The sequence below is a fragment of the Callospermophilus lateralis genome, chromosome 16 (genome assembly GCF_048772815.1).
Source record: "Callospermophilus lateralis isolate mCalLat2 chromosome 16, mCalLat2.hap1, whole genome shotgun sequence".
Classification (NCBI taxonomy): Eukaryota; Metazoa; Chordata; class Mammalia; order Rodentia; family Sciuridae; genus Callospermophilus; species Callospermophilus lateralis.
In genome coordinates this window covers 18,878,797-18,902,982 of record NC_135320.1, presented here as the reverse complement: position 1 = coordinate 18,902,982, position 24,186 = coordinate 18,878,797, and the positions used below count along the sequence as shown (strand labels likewise).

At 37.2% G+C, this 24,186-nt stretch overlaps 1 protein-coding gene across 1 annotated transcript in view; it reads right to left on the bottom strand.

Moving 5' to 3' along the window:
• The window catches only part of Xkr4 (XK related 4), a 401,520-nt gene that overhangs the window by 139,210 nt on the left and 238,124 nt on the right, over window positions 1-24,186 (bottom strand). The window contains exon 2 of the mRNA XM_076836432.1: window positions 9,465-9,664. Coding sequence (XP_076692547.1) covers window positions 9,465-9,664 — 200 coding nt within the window. The remainder of the gene's footprint in view (window positions 1-9,464; window positions 9,665-24,186) is intronic.

The window sequence follows — 24,186 nt, the reverse complement described above, 5'->3', positions numbered from 1 at the left end:
ACAGATAGCACTTTATTGATACTTCTGTTTCAAACAGATTAAACCAACCACTCTGGTCCTTTCTTCCAGGTCTTGTCTAGGTACACCCTAGCCCAGGAGACTAATTAATTATACTGCAGATTCACCACATGCATGGCCTGGTTCATTTCCCTGTGCCTAAACACACGTATATGCTTGCTCACACCTCACAGATAAAGAGAGAGAAGGAATACTGAGTGGAAAAATACCAAGGTTTGTGCTTGATTATTGAAGATAATTAAGTAGAACCTAAAAATAGTCAGGCCCCTTATTTCATATTATGTTCTAAATGATTCAAATTCAAAGCTATTCACAGCTGTGCTGGGGGCTGATAAATCACACGGGGTTGATTTCAAGCACTTGAATCAGTGATAAGCAGATGAAACTTCTTGCTGTTCTTCTAAGTATAACTTGGGTGGCACCATGACTCAGATACTATGGGATGTGAAACAAAGAGATCAATAATATATTGCACCCATGACCCTCATCATTTACTCTGCCAATATGTCCTACACACTACATGAGCTTCGATTTGCTCCTTGCAAAGTGACTGGTGATGAGTGTTTAAAACTGAACTTCATGTATTTATGGCTTAAGCAGACTAGTAGTTTATTGTTTTATTGATTTATTTATCAATAGTTTCTTCGATTACTGAACAATGCAGAAACACAGGCTCAAAAGCAAGACATACATGGCTGAGGATATATCTTAGTGGTACATTGTGTGCCAGGCAGGTATGAGGGCATAGGTTCAATCCCAAGCACCAGAAGAAAAGAAAATTCAGATATATAGGAAAATAGGTAATGGGACTTCAAAAACATATACAAAGATCTATGCTACTACTGAAGGGCTCACTTTGCAATCACTTTTCTGTTATGGGCTGCAAACCACATCCATGATCCCATACTTGGAGGTTATTTTTCAGAGCAGATTATTCTGGATCACCAAAGGACCTCAGTGACCACCAATAAGGCACAGCATAATAATTTGATGGCCTTTTTTTAAAAAAAAATTGTTTTAAATTCTTTATGAGGAGGGACTGTACCATTTGTTTCGTATCAATTTTGCTTGGCTTTGTCACGCACCAGGCATTATCCTGAGCTGAGCATGATGCTCCACTCTTTCAGAAGGAATGTGTGGCCACTAATGCCACTTGGTAGCCTCTTTTGAATTTGCCAGTGCCCAGAAAGAGACGATATGCTGTCTCTCTTTTATCCCTTTAGTGCTTAGAAGTAAGTGATATTAGATACATTTAGAAAGTCTCATCCACAATTCTCGAATGTGGAGGCTGCTGTTTTATAATTTTTATATGATGTGGGCCTTCAGCATGTTTCTTTGCTCAGAATTTTATCAAGTATACTATGGACCTTATGTGTGCTCTCCTTATAATTTTGGTTTAAATCAAGTCACAGACGAAGCCGCTCTTAAATTTTGATTTGCTTAAGAATAAGCTACTGAAACTTGACAGAATGGATTTCAAACAGCTCATGAAGGTGGATACAATGATTTAACAAGGGAGGAAATGAGGACGTATTTTGGAATTATGTCTTTCATATTCAGATAGCCTTTACTAAGAGCTCTTTTCTAACTCTCAAGAGATTAGACCCAATGTTATTAGTTGTCCCCACATTTATTGCCCTCACTGAATTCCTGGGCATATGGATTAGAAACTTTGAGACTGTTGAATTCTTCTTTGGAAATACACATTGAACTGATCAACTTGACACTCTGTGTCAAACCCTCCCTGCCCTTGAATTCAGCAAAATATTTGTCTTTGAGAAATAATTAAAACCCTTTGCAAAGATTAATTTGTTAATGTGCTTATCTTAACATTATTTATTCTAGCACATGTAGGTGATGGTTTATAATTTCAACAATAGGGAATTACTTGAAAAGAAAGGATCATTTATGTGTTGGTATATTATGTGAAATGTCATTAAAGATGATGTGAAATTTTTCACATTGTGATGGGCTTATGTTACACACTACTATCCATATTTTGATTCTATTTTAATGCATTATATGTCACAACCTGAAAGAAGTGTACATCACACACATGATAGACATTCAATACATGTGTTGATGGTCTTAACTCAAAGAGGACCTGAAAGTAGATATATATAAAGGGCCTCGGAACATGGTCCCACTCACACACTGGCAATCTTGCCCATGTTCTTTCTCTTCTGCAGAAACCCAGAGATGGAACCAGCTACATTCAGAGGAACATGACATGTAGCTGAGAAGGAAGAACTTGGGTGTAGAAGGACCTTCCCTAACCCAAGCCACATCAGGGTGGCTGAGGTTTATCTTTACCCGCTTCACCGGAAAGCCAGTGATGTAGATCTTGAGAGTCCTCATCAGGATTCAACAAAGAAGGTAGTTCACTCTACAGGGACTTTTTAGTTACCCTAGATAGAGGTGACAGTATTTGCTGGATGTCTGAGGACAACCCCTTGATTGTGGACTTCTCCAATGGTTCACAGGATGCAAGACAGGAAAATAAAAATTAAAAACTTCTTTGTTCAACCCCTTTTCCCTCTCTTCTTTTCACAAAGATTTTAGGATAAGCTGCTAGCAAAATGGGCAACACAAGAGCATTTTTGGAATATGAAGAAATAAGAATAGAGGGGGGTAGAGGTGATTTTTGTTGCTGTTATTTAGCAATCTTTCCTGGAAACTCAGTCTTTGGTAAGGCAATATGTTAGTGTGCTCATCAGATTACTTTCTCTGTGACAAATTAGCTGAGATAATCAACTTTTGAGCAGGAAGGTTTATTTTTGGTTTATAGTTTTGGAGCTTTCAGTCCATGGTCTATTGACTCAGTTGCTGTTGAGCCTGTGGCAAGGCAGCACATGGTAGAGCTTTTCCTAATAGCCCCTTCAGGCATGCTCCTAATGTCCTGACTTCCTTAAAGTAGGCCCTACTTCTCAAAGGTTCCACTACTACCAATACCATCATGGAATAGGGACCGCGCCTTTAGCACATAGGCCTTTGGGGGATATTTCATATCCAGATTATAGTAGTCTATAACTTCATCAGCACAATGTAGCTAAATACACTTCGAGTAGAGGATATGGTCTTCCAATAATGGCAAATAAAATTGGAAATGAAGAACTAATGTCATTCAGAAAAAAAATGGAAACATTTAGGTTGGTAGATTTGCACTAATTCCATGTAGTGAAGGCATGGTTTTGTTTTGCCCACATGGTAGCTGTATGAGGAGCATTCTTTCTTTCTTTTTTATCTTTATTTAATTATTTTTATGTGGTGCTAAGGATCGAACATGCTAGGCAAGGGCTCCACTGCTGAGCCACAACCCCAGCCCAGAGGAGCATTATTTCTGCATGACCCTCTTCCGTTCAGGCCTGTCACCCGGCTCTCAGAGCCACGCAATTGTGCTGCAGGCATCCTTGGCTGTAGTTCACATACTCCTTGTGCACGTCAATGGTGTGCCATGATCCCCGCCCACCATTCCTCCGCTGCTTCCTGGAGTACACCTTTCTAACACAGTGTGAGAGATACTGAGCAAGGCCACAGTGCTGGGGAAGGCCCGTGCACAGCCATCTGTGTGTGAATCGGTATCTTCTCAGCCAACTCTGAGAGGCTGGGTTTACATAAACAAAATAAAGTACTGTTGTCCCTTGGTATCCTCCCTCAGAGGATTGGACCAGGACCCCTCAGAGATAAAATCTAGGGATTCTCAAGTCTCTTACAAAAAAAATGGGGTAGTATTTTCATATATTCTTTGTGTATCATCCTCTATGCTTTAAATCATTTCTAGGTTACTTATGACACCTAATGCAATGTAGTTGCTATGTAAATAGTTCTTAAACTCTATTAGGGAATAATGAGACAAAAGGTAGAGTGAAACTGACCCAATCTAATGAAAGCCTTAAAATTTTTCCTAATATATATATATATATATATATATATTTGTATAGTACAATTTTTTTTCCTGGATATTTTGGTGGATTGAATCCACAGAAGTGACCCCAAAGATATGGAGTACTGACTATATTCATAGAATCACCATAGCAAAACTAAAAGGAACTTCACAGACCTGCTAGCCCTTTCTATCATTTTAAAGCTTCTCAGGATCATCCCAAAAAAGTCAGGTGGGGTAACTCTGGCCATGAGCCTTCAATATTTGTTTGCACCATGTAGATAGAACCAAAGGTTCTGCATTCAAGGTAACTTTTTCTAATGCCTGTTTCCTTCACCCCCCCCATAGTCTCGGAGCTTCTCAATTTGGTTGTCCTCCACCATTTCAGACCTAAAATGTCTCAAATTTCTCTCCCCTGTGGGCTGTTCCTCCCGACCTACCTGTCTTCATTGTTACCAGATTCTCTGCCAATCAAATACACTCCCACCTCTGCCTTCTTTTAGTCCAGACCCTGTTTGTCTAAAGATCTGGCCATTCTGTCTTCAAAGTATTTCTTGTACTTCTTTTTTAACACAGATGCATTAATTCAAGTTTCATGATTTCTGATTTGGATTATTTTTCCCTTTTTCATATGCCATCAAAAATTTCACCTGTAGTTTCCCTGCTCCAAACAGCTACTTAGTCCCCAACTAAAACATAGTCAGAATCTGCATTTTAGTAATCTGCATTTAGAATCTGCATTTATCCTGGGCAGATAGATGCTATGCACATTAAAGCTAAGAAATCCTGCATTACATATCAAGGATCTGCCCCACAAACTTTGCATTTGTTATATCACTTAATTTTGATAATCTTATGAATTAAGCACTGTGATGATTCCCCAGTAGATGGGGAAAATTGAGGGCTAGCCACTGTAAGAATGTTTCCTGAGGTCACAGGCTGAAGTTCAGAACTCTATGATGAAATACTAATGAGGGAACAAAAAATTGAACGGGCAGTCAGGACAGGCCTTACTGAAGAAATTAAGCTGCATTCTCAAGGATTAGTGCCAATTAGTCAGGCTTCTAGAGAGGAGATAGGAATATTCCAGAAAGAATGTAACAATATGGAAAAGGCAGTGAGGTGGAAAAGAAATGGGCACATTCTCGGAAGGGAGAGGAGGATTGTATGGATGCAAGGTCATGCTAATTGAGGACAATGCTTTGAAATGTGTGCAGGGATTTGATTTAATTTTCAGCGAGTGCTAAGGACAACCTTGAAAGTGTTAAGTATGTGTGAGGAATGACCAGAGTCTAAACTGTTAGAGTCTGTAAACAAGTCAGGATGGCACCTGGCATTTTGCCAGAGAAATGTTAGGGTCTGTAAACAAGTCTGGATGGCGCCTGGCAAAACACCAGGGGGAGTGGTTTGTGAAGTAACACCAGCCAGCCATTAAGTGTGGAGATTTCTTATTGGTTGACTGCTGTATCTAGTTTATGTTAATTAAGATAAGCTATGTGGAATGTATAAATACCTCTGTTGTCCTACAATAAACGGCTCCTAGGCTCCTACTCCTGCTGTATCAATCTACACAAGTTGTTCGTCCCCCTCCCCCCCCCCCCCCCCCCCCCCCCCCCCCCCCGGTTATTTTGCTGCAGTCTGGCTGCGGCACTAAACAATCTCTCTGACCAGTATAGGGAGAACAGAATGAACAGGGGAAGGGTGGACAGGAAGCAGTAGGCTGGCCAGGGTCTGGATGAGGATGGAGATGATTTGACTAGGGAAATACAACAAATGAAATGGTTGAGTCTGCGATGCCGCTTTAAAATAGAATCTACAGGCCTTGGATGACATCTTACTCACCATCTTTAACACTAAGGCCAAGGTCACCACATGGAGAAGGGTAGGAGCACTGTTTTCTATCTGTACCTATCAACAGAGTCTTCCCCCTTCCTGCCTGCCTCCTTCCTCTCTCTCTCCTGGTGGGACTGAGATTGGAACACCATAACAACATGTGAACTAGAGACTGTCTGGAAGTACAGGGTGAACCACTAGGTGCCCACTCTCCTAGTGATGTGGGCAGCTAGACCTCCTTGAGTGGTTTTTTTTTTTTTTTTTTTTTTTTTTTTTTTTTTGTGCTGCAGAGATCATTGGTCCTGGGAAAGTTCAGATCCAGCGAAGAGCAGCGAGTGCCCTCCAACATGTCTCCTCATGTGACATGTGGAATGAATAGAACATGACGTTCAGGTTTGAGGCTTGGCTCTGCCCTGATTCCTGGTTGCAGAGCAGGAGCCACACTGTCTTCCTGGGTCAGTAGGAGCTGAAGGACAATCATGCTTCAGCAATTCTCCCCTGAGCCTGTCAGCCTCCAGCACAACCAGGCACCTCTGACTTAATGATGCGACAAATATGGAGAGCTAAGAAAGAATTTTCATAGCTAACAGTGTTTTAGGGTTAACCAAGTTCTACAAGAAGACTGCAATTCTTAGCCTTCATTTACAAAATTCCACATTTCTCTCTATCACTGAGTCATACACCCCAGTTCTTTTTTTTTAAATTTATTTTGATTTTTTAAATTTTGAGATAGATAGGGCCTTGCTAAGTTGCCCAGCTTAATCTTGAACTTGTGATCCTCTTGCTTCAGACTCTAGAGTAGCTGGGATCATAGACATGTGCCACTGTGCCCGGACAAAATATGTCATATTTTTTGTTTGATTTTCTTCCTGTTTCTGAAACAGTATCCTTTAGAGAGTGGTAGATGGTTGAAATTGGGGTAAAGAAGCAATTTTCCTTTTATGCTAAAATAACAATTTTCAACACAGTCACATACAGAATAACTAAGGACCATTTTCTACCTGCTAAATAAGAATGTTTTAGGGATTTTAATTCAGAGCTATTTGCAAATACATCACAGATTTCATGCCTATTGATTATTTGCATCTAGAGCATAGCGTTGTATCTTACCACTAAAGATGTATGAAAACACATATAAAGCTACGCTCTTTTATCACATTTTTTTTTTCTTTTCCTAGAGAGGAAAAGCTATGTTCTTATAAACAACATCAATTTAATCCATAAGCTGGTACATTTGTAAGTGGGATCATCTGTAAGCAGAGGGGCATTCAGGAACGTATTTCCTAAAGATAGTTTTTTTTTTTTTTTTCAATACAAAAGGATCAGATAGTGATGGCTGGGCTGGTCTTTATTAGCTGGAGGGTTTGTGGTTGTTGTTTGAGGTTATGCATTTTCACTCTTTGATGTCATTACACAAACCTCTAGCACCCCCTCCCTTGTTAAAACACAGCAACAATAAGATTAACCTAGTGGGTTTATTTCTCATGTGTGCTCAATGTCTTGCATGGATCCTACTGATCTTTGGATTAATGTATCTTTTGACCACCTTGAGAGTGATTCAGGGCACATTCTGCCTACAGCATCCTGAAATTGGAAAGTAAGGTTCCTCACTGCCAGGGTCAAAGTCTGGCATATGAGCCCATAGTCTGATGTAAATCCTCAGGTTAGTGAATAAGCTGGCAGTATATGTATGTGTCTGTGTGTGTGTGTGTGTGTATGTATTAGATATATACACATACATACCCACACACATATATAGATAGATAGATACACCCACACACCCACACAGATACATATATGTGTGCATATGTATTTTTTTTCCTCTGAAATTTTACATGAAGTTCTTAAACCAAAAGGGTGATCTCTTCTTATACTCTCTCTTACCTTTCCTTCTCTATCTCCATTACCTTGGGGGACACAACATCTCAATGATTTTCTAAAATCTTTTAGAAAACCAGTAGAGGCATTCAGGAATTTTTGGCCATAGGAGAAGTGGCTTGCAAGTTTCCACCTTTGATCGTGGATTTTTCTCTTCTAAAGAGTTTCTGATTGTCCAACTATACTAAGGAGTTGCCGAGCTGTTCTGGAGATGAACACTAGCTTTTCTGTTGGAAATTCAGTTTTATGTGGTCTTGGGATATCATTTGTATCTTCATTTACAGATATCCCCTCAAGCATTTACCTGGTAACATACACCTATTAAGCATTAGTTGATTCAGAGATGAAACAGAGCTATCAAAAGAGTATGAGGATGATCTGGTTTAACGTGTGACCTTCACCTTGGAGAAATCTAGGGCCCAGAGACATAAAGTGGCTTGTACAAGCCCTGGAGTGAGGCAGTAAGATGACCAGAGCCAGAACATCTGCATGACCACTTATACACCCCTGGAAAACCCCACAATTAATTTGTATGACCTTGCTTCCTTCCCTGTGTTTTTATCTTCTATTTCTGTGTAAATTCCTCACTTCCTGTTTCTTCCAACTTGCTTTTTAGAAGCACACCCCATGGATATCTTCAACCCTCTTCTCTAACTTTCAGAATGGAAGTCTAGAAGGGTTGGGCCAGGAATCTCTAAATAAATGACTGAGAAATTACTACTAGGGCTCCTTCTATCTTTATTTTCTATGCACCCAAGCCCCACTCCCAAATTAAAACACTCAGCCAAAATTAACATGTTCTTTGCATGAGAGTTGCAAGGACACAGTAGAGATTCTGCACACCACCCAGGCCAAGAACATAGTAGCAATGTTTGTGCACAGTTCCCAGGGAACTCTTCTGAGATTTAAACAAAACAAGTATAATGCAATACTTTAACCTCTTAACAACATTATTTAGTTACAGAAATGACAAAAAAAACCAGGAAACATTTACCTGAAAATGGCCTCTTACCCATTTTCTCTACACACATCTATTCACCTATCTACCCACCAGTTTGCCTAATATTCCTGCTGTATTATTTTAGAATGGAGGTGAGCAGCAGGTTCTAAGGAAACACAAGGGCAGCTCTGTTATAAATGGAGCACCATTACTGATGAGATAAACCACACAAAAATCTTAATCTGATAAAATACATTTCATAAAACTTCATAGTATATAAATAACATTTTAAACATTGAAAACATTCTTGTATATGATTATTTTAATGTTAGAGTAATCCCTATCATTTCCTTTTAATTCCTATTCTTTCCATTTCTTAATGTCAAAAAGAAATGGCAGAGCCCTGTATAGGGGCGCTTCTTTGTAATCCCATCTGTTTGGAAAGATGAGGCAGGAGAATTGCAAAATCAAGGCCAGCCAGAGCAACACAGCAAAAACAATCTCAGAAAGAAAAAAAAAAAAGAAATGATAAATGGTAGGGATTACTCATGCATGTATTAGAGAGTGATAATTATTGTTGTCTTTGTGAAACATTGGAAAATTATTCTATCATAAAAACCAGAAGCCTTGAATCTATCTCCATATTCACCAAGTGTAAAAAATCATAAAGTATGTTTTTTTTTTTTTTCCTACTCAGATGGCAGCTGTAGGGCAAAAATATCAGTCTTCCAATTAGTTAGCCATGACCAGTGATGGTGAGTGAAACACCATGCAGTGTTCACAAATCATATGTAAAACAGCAGACACCACAGGCTGCGTCAACGGAGGGCATTAAGGGCAATTTCTTGGACTGTGACAAAAGTAGCCAGTTAATCTTTCCCCAGATTCAGAAACCAAATTTCAAGCCCTTACCTTGGAGGGCCTGTAATCTGTGAGTCTGGACAATAATGCAGAGCTGCAGGACCAGCTGTGGAGCACTCTCCAGAAAGGTGGCTAGCAGATGCAGCATACTCACATCGGCATACTCATACACCATTTTCCAGTAAAACCTCCATCTGTCATTCTCCCCGCTCTGTCGGCTGCGAATACCTAAGTATATCGTGTGGAAATATCTAGAAGGAAAATGTAGAGAACAAGAAAGGGATGAGTGTCAATTTGTAATTCAAACTCCAGAGTTGTTTTTCTCTTCTGCAAGTCACCGTAGGCAAGGACACACATGAAACAATTAACATGGTGACTTAACAATTACACCTCAAGATACAAGTACCATCATTCCTTAATGCTGACTTTTAGAAGTCACCACAATTTCAGTCCCCCTTGAAAGGCCTTCCATTGAATTGCAATATGAGAGTGAGGTGAATTTTGATGGGACCTAGGTATGGAATAGATATGCTACTTTGAAAACCTACACATATTGTTTCTAGGCATATTGTTTCTCTGAGTGCCCAATAGTTACCATGATGTAAGTTTCTCTTAGGACACAATGTAACTCTGAAGTACTGATATATATGTTAGTGCTTAAAAAAATCCCTTTCATAATACTGAAAATTTCAAACATATATAAAAGAAATAAAAACAAAGTTAATGACTCCACTATACTTTTCATCCTGATTAAATATTTACTGATAACCTTCTTTCATATATTCTTGCAGTTACTTCCTGATAGAACATTATTTTGAGCAAACCCCACATATTATATTATTTCATCTGTAAATATTTTATTAAAAATTAAAACCAACATCATCACACTTACAAATAACAAAAATAATTTCTCAATATAAATTTCTTAATATAAATACTCCCTGTTTGTATTTTCTCGATTACCATTTTTAGCAGCTTGTTTGAAATGCAGTCTAAACAGGGTCTATACATGGTGATTATTTGATATGTATCTTAAGCCTTTTTTACACTATGGATTCCCCTTCCATTTAAAAAAGATTCTTCTTACATATTTTCTATTGGGTTGATTTTGTTGATTATATGGTGCAGTTAATGTACCTGTCTTTTATGTTTTCTGAAAATGAGTAATTAGTGTTAGAATTTGGATGAGATCCAAGTCTGATCATTTTAGGCAGGTGACAATGTCTACTTTCATAAGGAGGCACATCATGATTTTCTCTTTGGTTATCACCTGTTGATGATATTGCAGTTAAGTTTGCTAAATGGTGATATTCTGAGTCCACCACACTTTTGCATGTATTGGCCAGAATAATACGTCTCCAGGCCTTTTGTCAATGTCTTTACAGTATTTGGTTGTCAGGAGCTTGCTTTCTGGTAGATCCCTCAAGAAACTTAGGGTCCTCGAGTTCTTGTGTATTTGTAACACTACACAATGATCAGACTTGCTCTAGGTGGGGATAAGGTTCTTTGGGTTACACAGACCCTAAAGCTTCACTTTTGGTTGGAGATAGGTGTCCACTTCTGGAGTCTGTGAAAGAACTGTGCTTGTCCAGCACAGAGATTCTCTGATGCCAACAGGAAGGATATGGACAGAAAGCAGAAGATCAAAAAGCCAGAATAACTTTTCCACTGGAAGGACAGCTGAATGGATAAAAAAATTATGCAAATTCCCTGGAAGGCAAAAATCTACTATTTATTTACTTATACATTTTAAATCTATCATTTCCTTGTTTACTAACAAAGAATTGTCACAGAAATGTTTGCTAGAAAAACTGCCATTCTTTCTGTTATAAGCTGTTAGATCCTTCTGCTTGGCTGCCCAAAGAATATTTCGTTTCTTTTTTAATGTTTTATTTGTTTCATTTTGTTTTGGTTTTGGTACCAGGGATTGAAACCAGGGGAGCTTAACCACTGAGTCACATGCCCAGGCCTTTTTCTTTTTGTAGAGTTTGAGACAGGGTCTCACTAAGTTGCTGAAGCTGGCCTTGAACTCTCCATCTTCCTGCCTCAGCCTCCCCAGCTGCTGGGATTTCCAGTGTGCACCACTGCACCTGTCTAGAATGTATCTTGATGAAGGCTATTCTGCATCAGTTTTCTCAAAGATGTGATCTGCCTCTTCATTATAGAGCTTCAAGTTTCAATATGTAGTTGTAAGTTTTCTTGAATTAGAGTGTTTAGTATTTTTTCTAATGGGTTGCTTTGGTGTTAATTTTTGAGGACTCTTATTTATATATGTATGTTGTATCTTCTTTATTTTCTGTGTCTGTTTCTTTGTGATCCTTGTAGTCTCAAGATGGTTTTTGATTAGAAACTTTTCCACTTTTCCATCTATCTTTTAACTATAGCATTTGAATCATGCCATATCCCTTTTAGGTGAATATTCACTCTGACCTTTTTTTAAAAATTAGAATTCTATGTTGAGTTCTATCCCCCTTCTTGTCAAATCTTACCTTTTCTACTCACTTCTTTTTTGAATCTTTCCAATTCTCACATTTTTTTCATAGCTTCTGTGATTTTCTTAATTTCTTTCAGCTCATTTTGAAATTTTTACTTATTTTTAAAAATCTGGTCTGTGAATGCTTTTTTTTCTGGTGTGTTTTCATTGTCTGTAGGTACCTTAATAGTTTTCTTATTCTCTTCTTATGATAATAACTTTGATCTTTTTGTTCTTGCTGTTTTAAAAGTTAATTCAGTTTTCATGCATTTTTAGGATAGTTGGCTGGTTTTACCACTCAAGCACATATTCATCTATTGTTCTTATTAAGTGATAAAAAATAAGATCACTTATTACTTTCTGACATGAGCTGCCTCTGTTTCCCCCCCCCTTTCTGTTCCTTTTTATTTAGACCTTCTCTTTCATTTCTTGTGGTTGATCCTGTCCTGCTCAATTTGGAATCTATTCCCAACAGATTCTCCTCAATATGGAGCCTTGTTTTGGAAGGAGGCTCAGTTCATCAGTAAATGAGATTGGAGGACCTGGTCCCATAGAATGGGACTTTAATGTATTACAGCCTCTTTGGCCTCACCTTGGCATTGGGTCATGGAGAACATCCTCCCAGTCTCTCCTGCTCCTCCTAGATTGACCCACTATATTTGCCAGTGAGTACTTATTGTGGGTTAGGTAGTTCCCCTCTGAATGTTATCCCTCTACTTTGTCCTGCATGATTCTTGATACCACATGGTTCTTAGAAGCTCTCACTAATTTGTTCTCAGGTGACTAAGTGAGTTTCTCAACACAGAGTTTAACTGCAGATACTGTCCACAATTTTTTTTTTTTTAACTTTTGCCAATCCAGTTGCTCTGCTTATTTTATTGTAATAATCTTGGTAGATTAAAAAAATAATCTTGCCACTGCTGGTATCTTTTTAGAACACTACTATTTAAAAACACAAAACAGAGCTAATCATTCCTTTGGGCCTTTGATTGCTACCAACTCTAACGTGAAGTTTGCAATAGTGAAGTTTAAAGAGACTTTTCGGGCTCATTTTTTTTTTTTCTCGGAATAGCTTTTCCTGCTCCTTTGATTGGCAAACTCATTTTATATATATATATATATATATATATATATATATATATATATATATATATATATATATGTTGTAGATGGACACAATATCTTTATTTTATTTATTTATTTATTTTTATGTGGTGCTGAGGATCAAATCCAGTGCCTCATGCATGCAAGCAAGCACTCTACCACTGAGCTATGACCCCATCCTGGCAAACTCATTTTTGCACTAAGAATTTCATTCAATCATCATCAATCATCACTCAATCCTTTGTGCACATGGACCCCTCTCCCCATTAATATTAGTTTCCTTGGGTTTCTTTAATAAATTATCACAAACTGGTGGCTTAGACAAAATAAATTTATTATTCCCCAATCTGAGATCAAGGTGTCATTAGGGCTATTTCCTTTTGAACGCTACAAACATGCTTCTTTCTGATAGCTTCTGATGATTTGCTGGCCTGCTTTGCCATTCTTTGGCTTAGACATGCACCAACCTAATCTCTGCCTCTATCTTCACATGACATTCTCCCTGCGTATGTCTAAATTTCTCCTTTTCTAACCACGTGGTCATATTGGATTAGGACTCATTCCAACAATCTCATCTTAACTTGCTCATCTGCAAGGATCCTGTGTTATCTCCAAATAAGATCACATTCACAAGGTGAGAGTTAGGGCTTCAACACTTCTTGGGGAGGACAAAAGTCATCCCTTATACTCTTTTGTCAATGCTTGATCTTGTTTCCCCTAGGACTTCTCCTCATCTTTAGAGATTTATTAGTGTGCATCTTATACTCTGACCTTCCCTTGAGATCCAGATTCACATGTGCACCTGCTTTCCAGATCTCCCATGAGTTTTCCTTCCCCTACACTAGTGATTCACATCACCATCCATTAAGTCATCTGAGTGAGCCTTGGGGGCATTTTAGGCTCCTAATCTTCCTTTCCATTTATTTGATGAGGACTATGTGTTGGAACTTTTATCTCCTTGTTGTTGTCCATTTTCCCTGTCTTTTCTAAAGGCTGATTCTCTGGGTTTCTGTTTTGTGTCTGTCACTTACTAACAGTATGACCTTGAACTTTACATCTATCAGCTGGGCAAAATAATAGCACCAATCACAGAGGTTGATCTGAGAATTAAAGTAATACAAGTGAAGGGCTTATCTCAGCCCTTGGTAGATGGTAGGCATTCAATAAATGTTTGTTCTTACTATTAATTGACTTTGAAATCTTGATTCTTCCTATTGCTTTCAGAGTGAACTTTCTATAACAAAAGTGGAATCCAATCTCTCCTATCTTTAAAACATTAATGACTTCCCACTGCTTAGAAGATAAACAGTAAATGCAAACAATGTAAATAATGGTTTTGAAATCTTTTAATTCAACTTTTATGTTCTGACTTTGTCCTATACCCACTCTTTTCCATGTTTTATAGTCTCACCATGTTGAAGTACTTGCTCCTCCTTGGATATGAGTCTGTACCTTGATACCTTCATCGCTGCAGTTCTTTTGCCCTGGAATTCCTCTCCACATTCCTTATCACCCTGGAATGACTACTAAGTCTATAAAGTCAAATATCACCTGTTGCTCACCTTCTCCCCAGGTAGAACCAGGCATTTTACTATTTGTGCTCAACTATCTTTATTCAGACTTTCATCAGGAGAAAATAACATTAATTTTGTATTTATTCATCTGTGTGTTAATCTCAAATCCCATAGTACAAAGTCCCAGAGAGAAAAGAATGTTATTTGTCTATGTACCTCATGTCTAGGTCAGGTTCTGATGATCAACAGACATTCAATTCACTCCTTTATTGATTCACTGTGTATGTACTGAACACATGCAATATTTGTAATTTTGTATATTTGGAAATGGGAAGTCATCAGAGAGTTCTGAACAGAAGAGGAAAGAATTTGACTTGCATTTTACCAGCATTGCTTGCTGCATAAAAAACCAGCACAAAGCAGGAAGCAGGGGCACTGGCTCAAAGACTATTTTAAACAGAGTCCAGGTGAGAAGAGACGCTGGCTTTGGGGGTATCACTGCAATTGTGGCAGGAATGCATGGGGTGGGTACAACCAAGAGAGAGCTTGGACATCACTTGCATTTTGAATGATCCAATTAATGAATAAATGCTCAGTTTCCTAGCAACTACATAAGTGTTAAGCCAGAACTTTCATAGCATTAGTGGAGATAGTGAACTCTCACAGGGTTGTTCCTGGGCTCTGTCATTTCTAGTTCTCACCTAGGGAGATTATACTTTCAATTCTTGGCTGCCACTGGTTAAAAAAGTTATAAAACTGGGCTTATAAGTCTGTGGTCCACAGGAACAAGGACTCTTTGGGCACAATCAAACCTTTGTTTTCATAGTACTTTGGACTCACAGTTAACCTGATACTGGTGATGGGTTTCTTTCTCTGGAAGAAAACAAGTATTTGGCTTCATGGAATTTCACATAATCAGACACAAAATAGGCCTTCCAATAAGAAACAATAGCGTTCAAACAGCTGTAAAACAAGAATGGGGTAAAAAGAGCTGTTTCTAGGTCTCAGATGGGTTGTTTTTTGTTTTAATTATGATAAAATACATGTAAAATTTGCTATCTTAATTATTTTAATTGTACAGTTCACTGGCATTAAGTATATTCATCCACAATATCCATCTCCAGAAGTCTTTCTGTCTTGCAAAACTGATTCTCTATGCATGAAACAATTTCTCATTCCCTTCTTTCTCCACCCCAGCTCCTGGCAACCACCATTTTACTTTCTGTCTCTATAAATCTGATTCAGATATCTCAAATATCTCTTGGTATTTTGTTCTGTTATGCCTGGTTTATCACACTTATAATATTGTCAGTGTCTATCTATGTTTAAAATGTATGTGTCTGAATTTCATCCCACATGGGGTATTTTAAAACACCTTAATATTTTCTTGGAAGGAAAGACTTCTATTCAATACAGTAATTCCTGGATAGGTCTAGTTTTCAAAGAATTAAACAAGAATGTGTTTACCATGCCCCTGTAGGTTTCTTTTTTTTCTTCCTCCTCTCCTCCTTCTTCCCCTCCTCCCCTCCTCCTCCACCCCTCTTCCCCCTCCTCTCCTCCTCCTCCCCTTCCTCCTGCTGCTTCTCCCCCTCCCCCCTCCATCCCTCCATCCCCCTCCTATCTCCTGTCTTCCCCTTAAACAGAGTTGACTATCTTTGTTGCTTTTGATTCAATGGGAAAATGAACTTTTATGAATCTGTGGGCTCAAAGTTTGGTTGCCCCCTTTTCTGGTCAGCAGTGTAGCTCAATCCTCACCCTTCGTTTCCTGTCATTTGGAGCTTTTAATCCAATTTGGGTTTTTTTTTTTTTTTCTGAAATCAATATGAAATTTTTTCTTGAACTGTTTGACAGGAAAAATTTGGCCTTGTCTTTGACAGGAGTTGTAGGACAGTGCCAATTTTTTGTTTGGAAGGGACAGAGGTATAGAGAATGAGCTATGCATTTGGGAGATCTCTCATATCAAAGCGAATGGTACTAATTCTATCTCAGAGCTCCTTAGAAAGGTTCTGATTACAGCCAGGCCTACATAGCTGAAAGCGAACTCTGATTTAAAGCAACTGTCTTATATGGTTATTAACTTGACAAATGGCTTAACGAAGACTAAAATTTGATAGTTACAATGTCAGACAATTCCATTTTCCCAAGCATGACTCTTGTTTCAGTCATCAGATGAGCCTCTGTCAAAAACAAACAAACAAGAACTGAATTCATCTACAACTGCTGTGTTTAGGTCCTTCTGCTCTCCTCCCCCTACTGGGAATACACTTCTTAATATTGTATACTTACAAACTCTTGATTTTCTTTTTCTATTTAATTTTTTTTTTCTCTCTCTCTCATAAGAAAAACTGGGTATTCAAGGTTTACTGATCTGAATCTTTGAGTCATAAATTTCTGCCTGGCCTCAACTGTTTTACCTGTGGAAATGCAAACTTAAGATTTACAGTTTAGGGCTACATCAGATCCACAGTCTGACCTTTAAAACTGGCAAATGGGACATCTTATATGCACTTTATATTTATATGATATTTGTTTGCATGGTACTAAATTGACTTATAGCTAAGACAGCACACTGTTAAGTTAGCCCAAATGCCTTTGATTCACAGGAATGACTAGTAAGTCTGTGACAAATAAGTTCATTTGAACTTGTTGCCATTAAGGATGCCTTTAAAATTTGGAAGCCTGTGGTTTTTTTGTTTTGTTTTGTTTCCCTTTTTGGTCTTGTTTTGTTTTCTTGTCTGTTAACTAATTAGAATGTTTCTCTAAATATTTAAGATATAGTGGTCAGTGGTTTCTGTATACAGCTACTTTTTATGATCTTTATAAAGAAATAACTTAGAATATTCACTATGCTTAATTTCCATGGGAAATCGAAGAGTAGCTGTTTAAAAAATGCAATAAATCAGACAGAGGTTTATGAATGTTCTATCAATTTTTAGGAAAGCATTCTTTGCTATGAAAGACCATTAATATAGGTTTTTCCAGATAATATCAATGATTTCCAAATATGGTTATCTGACCTAAAGCCAACAGTCTACAGTAAAGCTAAAAAAATCTTGCCTGCTTCTCTGCAGTAGACAAACTGCTTCTGTTTTCTTTTCCATTGTTTAGACTGGATTCTTGAAAATATAGCTTTTAAAATCGTTTTATTTTTTACAGGGAACCTTGATTCAGAGCTAAAAGTCTTTGGCTTTTCACACCTGAAATACATTGTTTTATTTCTTTTTAAAATAAATGTATAATGCCATACTTATGTATAGTATTCATGGTTCGTCTAAAATATTAGTTGTTCAATAGATTTGGAAATTCACAAGTGAGCCTATTTACTAAAATGTCTAGAATGAGTTTGAACTGAGTTCTGAAAAGTTAATAATTAATTGTTATTTAAAACATGTTGGCAGGATTCTTAAAATCAAAAAAAGTTAAATTTTATCAGGTAGTTTTTCTTTCTTCTGGGCCTGAAATAAGTGAGAGGAAATAGCAGATGATTTTAAAATTGCTAGTAACATACATGTGGTTTCCATTTCTGATTTTTGGAATGGCATCATTTTATAATGAGCTAAACGTTGTGGGTTTTTTTTTTTGGTTGTTGTTTTTTGTTGTAAGTTGATCATCGATCCTATCAGTACTTTCAGAAATAGTTAATTTCAATCTGTCTACATCTTCATGCAGTAGCCTAAGTATTATATGCATTTCCAGAATTTTGATTATTCTTTATATTGGATTAAAGAGATATTTGATGGTTGATGAGGTCTTAGACATCTGCTTTTAAACCTGATCTTCCTCTTTAAGTTCATTTTCACAATCCCCTTGTTATAAAAAGTTTAAGACCCTAAAGTTGTGATTGTTAAAAATAAAAATAAAGCCTGTTTACAATTCTCTATAAACTAACATCAGTCTCTTTGCTCATCTAGAGTAAAAATGACTTTATATGATGTTGCTTGTAGAGCTACACTTCCTGTTTATGGGTTTATGTTTTTTGTACAAACTACCTGGATTTCATTGTTCTAATCATCAATGTGCTTTGCTGTGTTTTTAAAATGTCCCTCAAGGCTGTTAAATGGATCTTGTAGTATGTATGATGTCAAAAGTCTAGTAATCCTTAAATACTACAGGAACTTAAAGTAACCTTTAAAATGCATTTATAGGTAGGTTCCAACAGTTTGCAGTGACTAATCTGCTCTTAGAAAAGTTAAAAAAAATGACTTAAAGAACAAGGATTTTATATTTCATTAAGATAATTTTCTATGTTTTCTGTTGATTTTTATTAGGTTTTTAATTGCTTACAAATGAAGTCCTTCAAGAAGTTAGAACTTATCAAAATGTTTATTTGTTCCAAAGTCTCTTTTTGGCTTATAACTCTGCTTAAACAAACTTCTATTTTACAATGATATCTTATGTTTTATGGATACACCAATTAAAATAAATTCAAAAAAAAAAGAAGACTCCATTTTAGCCAAATTTAAGCAACAGGAAATTTTAGAGATTAGTTCTTACGCAAGCTTCTCTACTGTTAAGAAACAGTAGTAGCAGTCTACTGTTAGAAATAGTCTGTATATAATCCTTTAAATCATGATTGTAGTCTTAACAAATTGTAGTGATAACTAAATTGTTCTGTTAAGTTGTTAAACTTTCTTTGTAATGATAATGACATATGTTGTTTGTAGTACTTTTAGATAACATGAACTATGTCTCTGTGGTTAATAGTGGACAATCCTGCTTTATTCTTCCTGCACTTCAAAATAAAATAAATATAAAGATTTTGGTATGAGACATGTATAGGAAATGTATTATAAAAAGATTCTAAGTTGGGAGGGGTGGCACACATCTGTAATTAAAGTGATTCTCTGCTGAGGCAGGAGTATTGGGAGTTCAAAGCCAGCCTCAGCAACTTAGCAAGGCCCTAAGGGACTCAACAACTCTAAATAAAATATTATAAAAGGGCTGGGAATATGGCTCAGTGGTTGAGCACTCCTGGGTTCAGTCCCTGGTACCAAAAGAAAAAAAAAATGTCTATAAGTTGTGCTGTTTGTATTGTGACTTGGTCTACAGAATATACTTAAATATATATCTGTGTTCTTAATTGGTAAAGTAACCTTAATTTTCATAGTGTGTATTCAAAATTTTTACATTTCTGAGGAATGTACTTATATTCTAAAGATTATATAAAATACGTTAAACTTTATGGTTAAATATAACAAAAACTCCAGCTAACAGGCACTCTTTAAATCCAATGGACTACTTGTACAAACAGGTTGGTTTTCTTTGAACAGATAAAAATGATAGAACTAAACAGATTATATTTACATTCAGATTTACTGTATGGACTAGATGTGCTTAGATCTTATTGTTTTGTTTTTTTCTTGCCTGTTGAAAATTTCTTAACAGTAGACAAATAGAGAAACTTGCATAAGACTTATCTTTCTAAAAGCTCCTGTTGCTTAAAATTGGCTAAAAGGGGTCTTCTCTTTTAAATTTATTTTTATTGATGCATTATAATGACACATACCAATGGAACTCATTATGCCACATTTGTACATGCACATAATTTGATTAGTCAACATAATATGATTAGTCTCATTCCCCAGTATTCCCTTTCCTGTTCCTTCCCTCTGATCCACTTGCTCTACTCTACTGATCTCCTTTTTATCATTATTTAAATTAATGCATTATAATAATTTTATCTATTTATCTATCTATATGTAAGAGGATTAATGATGGTGTGTTTGTTAATGGATGTAACATAATTAGGTGGATCGCATTCTCCAATACTTCCTTATACCCTCCCCTCCTTCCTCCCTTTTAAAAATCCTCTTCCTTTACTCCTTTGGTCTTTCTTCTATTTTAATGAGATTGCCCCCCTCCACCGTTAAAATATTCTCTCTTTCTGTCTCCCCTCCTCTCACAGATGAGAGAAAACATTCAATATTTGACTTTCTTAATTTTTTTTTCACTTGCTATGATGTTCTGCAGTTCCATCCATTTATCAGCAAATGACATAAATTTTATTCTTTTTTTTGTGTGTGGCTGAGTAAAACTCCATTGTGTATATATACCATATTTTCTTTATCCACTTGTCTGTTGATGGCCACCTAGACTGGTTCTCTAACTTGGCTATTGTGAATTGCATGGCTATAAATATTGGCATGCATGTATCACGATAGTATGGTGATGTTAGTTCTTTTGGATAAATATCAAGGAGTGCACTAGTTGAATCAAGGTTCCATTGTTAGTCTTTTGATGAATCTCTATGTAGCTTTCCAAGGTAGTTGTACTAATTTGCAGTCCTGCAGGTAATGTATTAGTGTATCTTTCTCCCCACATTCTTGCCAGCAATTATTGTTATTTGCACTCATGTTGATTGCCATTTTGACTGGAGAGAGAGAAAATCTCAGTGTGGTTTTGATTTGCATTTCCCTGATTGTTAATGATGTTGAACATTTTTTTTCATATATTTGTTGGCCCTTTCTATTTCTTCTTTTGAGAAGTGTCTGTTTTGCTCATTTTCCCATTTATTGATTGGGGTTATTTGTTTTGTTGGTGTAAGTTTTTTAAATCCTTTACTTATTCTGGATATTAATCTCCTGTTGGAAGAGTCACCGGCAAAGATTTCCTCCCATTCTGTAGGCTCTCTCTTTGACTTTTAATTGTTTCCACTGCTGGGAAGCTTTTTAATTTGATCCCATTCTACTTATTGATTCATGGTTTTGTTCCTTAACGTTAGGGGTCTTATTAAGGAACTTGGTGCCTATGCCAGTATGTTGGAGTGTTAACCCTATGTTTTCTTCTAGCAGTTGCAGTGTTTGGTCTAATTTCCAGGTCTTTGATCCACTTTGAGTTGATTTTTGTGCAGAGTCAGAGATAGATGTCTAATTATATTCTTCTACAAATGGATGACCAGTTTTCCCAGCACCATTTGTTAAAAAGTCTTTTCTTTTCTTTTTTTTTCCTTAAAAAGGGTCTCCTTAGGCCAATTCCCTTTCAACATGAGACCAATCAGATCAAAGAATGAGACAAGGCTCCCATGACTTGGGACCAAATTGCTTGGCAAATAATAAGCAATATCTCCAGAAGAAATAATTCAAAGTCAGAGGAAAACTGCATGCATGTCACTTGTTAAACCCCACCAGAATAAATTGCTGGAAGGTTGTGGAAAGAGAGTTCTTATACAAATGAACCCTAAAGTCCTTCAGAAATAAGCATCTGGCTGCCTTATTCATCAGGCTTCCTTGATGGGATTTCCACAGGATCCAACAATGCACTTTCAGCCAGATGATGCGGCACACAGATTCTTTTGACTGAGGGATCAACTAAATAGGAGGGAACTAAAACACAGAGCTCCTGAATTCCTTAGGCTAAGAATAAATTTTACCTCTTGACTGTGAGCTATCAAAAGAAACCAAAGATAGACATGTTCATTGGCGAGCACAGTCTAGCTAAATCAACATGTGTATAACACCTGGCTTTTGTTTCTATAAATTGCAAACACTTCTGTAGGGCCAGCAGAGAAACAATCTAGCTGCTTCTCTCCAGATTAATAAAATTGAATAAAATTTATTTTTCCCTTCTACATAATTTGCTTATTTCTCACGTGGGCGAGCATTTGAATGCAGCCAGCCAGGTGCCAGGCAGTCTGTCTAGCTGGGCTGCCAGCAACAGGTATGTGAAGTGCCAGGTTGAGGACGCACTCATCCTCTTGCTCTTTATATTTAAGAACAGGCAAAGAACATGCACAGACATTTCACTAAAAATGAACTAAAATGATATACAGCACAGTATAGAACAAAAAAAAAATGGTTAAAACTTGTGCCCAATCAGGATCTATTAATCTAATTAGAGTACAGTCATTCATCATACAGTTATCCCTTCATATCCCCAGATACCAAAATCTGTGGATGTTCAAATCCCTAATGTAAAATGGCATAGTATTTTCATAGAACCTATGCACATCTTCCTGTACACTTAAGAAAAAAATCTACATGTTCAGTACAATCATAATATTTTTCCTGATATTTTGGATCCATAGTTGGTTAAATCCACAAATGTGAAACTTAAGTATATTGTTCAGGCAAAATATAGGTTAAAATATTACTACAATGTTTGTGTGTGTGTGTGTGTGTGTGTGTGTGTTTCCATATACAGAATATAATTTAGAATTCTTACTACTAAAGAATTAAAGCTATGATTCCTGAGTGCTGGGGGATATAGGTTATTTATTATTATTTTTGCAATATCTAAACAATGCTGTGGTATACTTTCACATGGCTAAAGTTTAAGTACCAAAAGAGCTTTCCTGTTTTATTTGTTTGTTTTTGTTATTGGAGATCTAACCCAGGGTCTCGTGTTTGCCATAGAAACACTTCCACAGAACCACAACACCAGCCCCAATACTTTCATATTTTAAACTGTTTTATATACTTTGTGAAATTGTTCTCTAGAAAGACAATGCCAATTGGCAGTGTATGGGTGCACTTATTTCCTCAAGAATACCTTCTCTCAGAGTGTAAAGCCTGTGGACGATCATTTTGTTTTGTCTCTCTTTCTAAACTATCATCTGTATCTATCTAGTCCCTCTCTATCATTTACCTACCTGGCCCACTAGATGTTTCCTATTGCATTATAAACACATAACTCTGGTGGAAAGAGAAGCACGGCTGATGTTGAGTCCCTAAAATTACCCTTGGTACACTTGAATATGGAAGTCAGACCATCTCGTCTCCTTGGCTTCTCTGTGACTATTATCTCACTAGAAAGTTCTTCTTCCGATTCTCATAGCCACATCACCTCTGAGCTGGAATTTTCCTACATGAAGGTAAGCATGGTGGTATCTTTCTCTGTGAGGATTAGGAGAGAGGATGAGCCTCAGGTTTGTGTCTGATTCATAATGGAAATGTTGCTGTGTGCCATGGTTATGGATATTCTGGGTTTATCTATAATGCTTTTTTTTTTCCTTAACCTTAGCAACCAAAGGTGATTTTATGCCTTCAGTTCTCATTAGGCATTTTGTTCTGGGTAGTGTTTCTGTCACATTGGATTAAATTAGTATGTCAGGCAGGAGACGGCCTTTGGCTGATCCTCCAGAGGGGAAGATGATAACCGTCACCACCCACTGAGAAACAGGAGTTCTAGACTTTCTGAGTATAGGGAATCCAGGCTGGGGTCCAGGTGGGATGTAGGAGGGGGGCTAATAAAGGTTTTTCTCCTTTGAATTCTGCTTTTCTGTGTCGGTGAAAAATAAATAAATAAACATGTCTGCAGTGGCCAGGGAAGCTCACAGTAATAAGTTTCAGTTCTTTTAAATACTTATACAGATGGCAGGGATCCCTATTTACACTTAAAAATTTAGCATAATTACCAAAGAGTATCATTTAAGAAGGGGGAAAAAAACAAGTTTTAAAGCTTTGCCATCAAGGATGAAATATTCTAGAGCATGTAGATTAAATACACAGCTCTCATCAGTGCTAATGGGAGATGTTCCCGATAAAAGCTCTCTCTGAAATGTCAATGTGCTCTGCCTCCTCCTCGGAGGTAACACATCCACAAGACATTTGCCTTCCCTACTGTAGGACTGATTCATTTTCTAATAGGGTCACTCTTATTATTATTGCATTGGGAAGCAGGCTAGAGGAAGACAAGGGTTTCCTTTACATCAGAAAAAGGTCACCAGGAATTCTGCACCGACTCT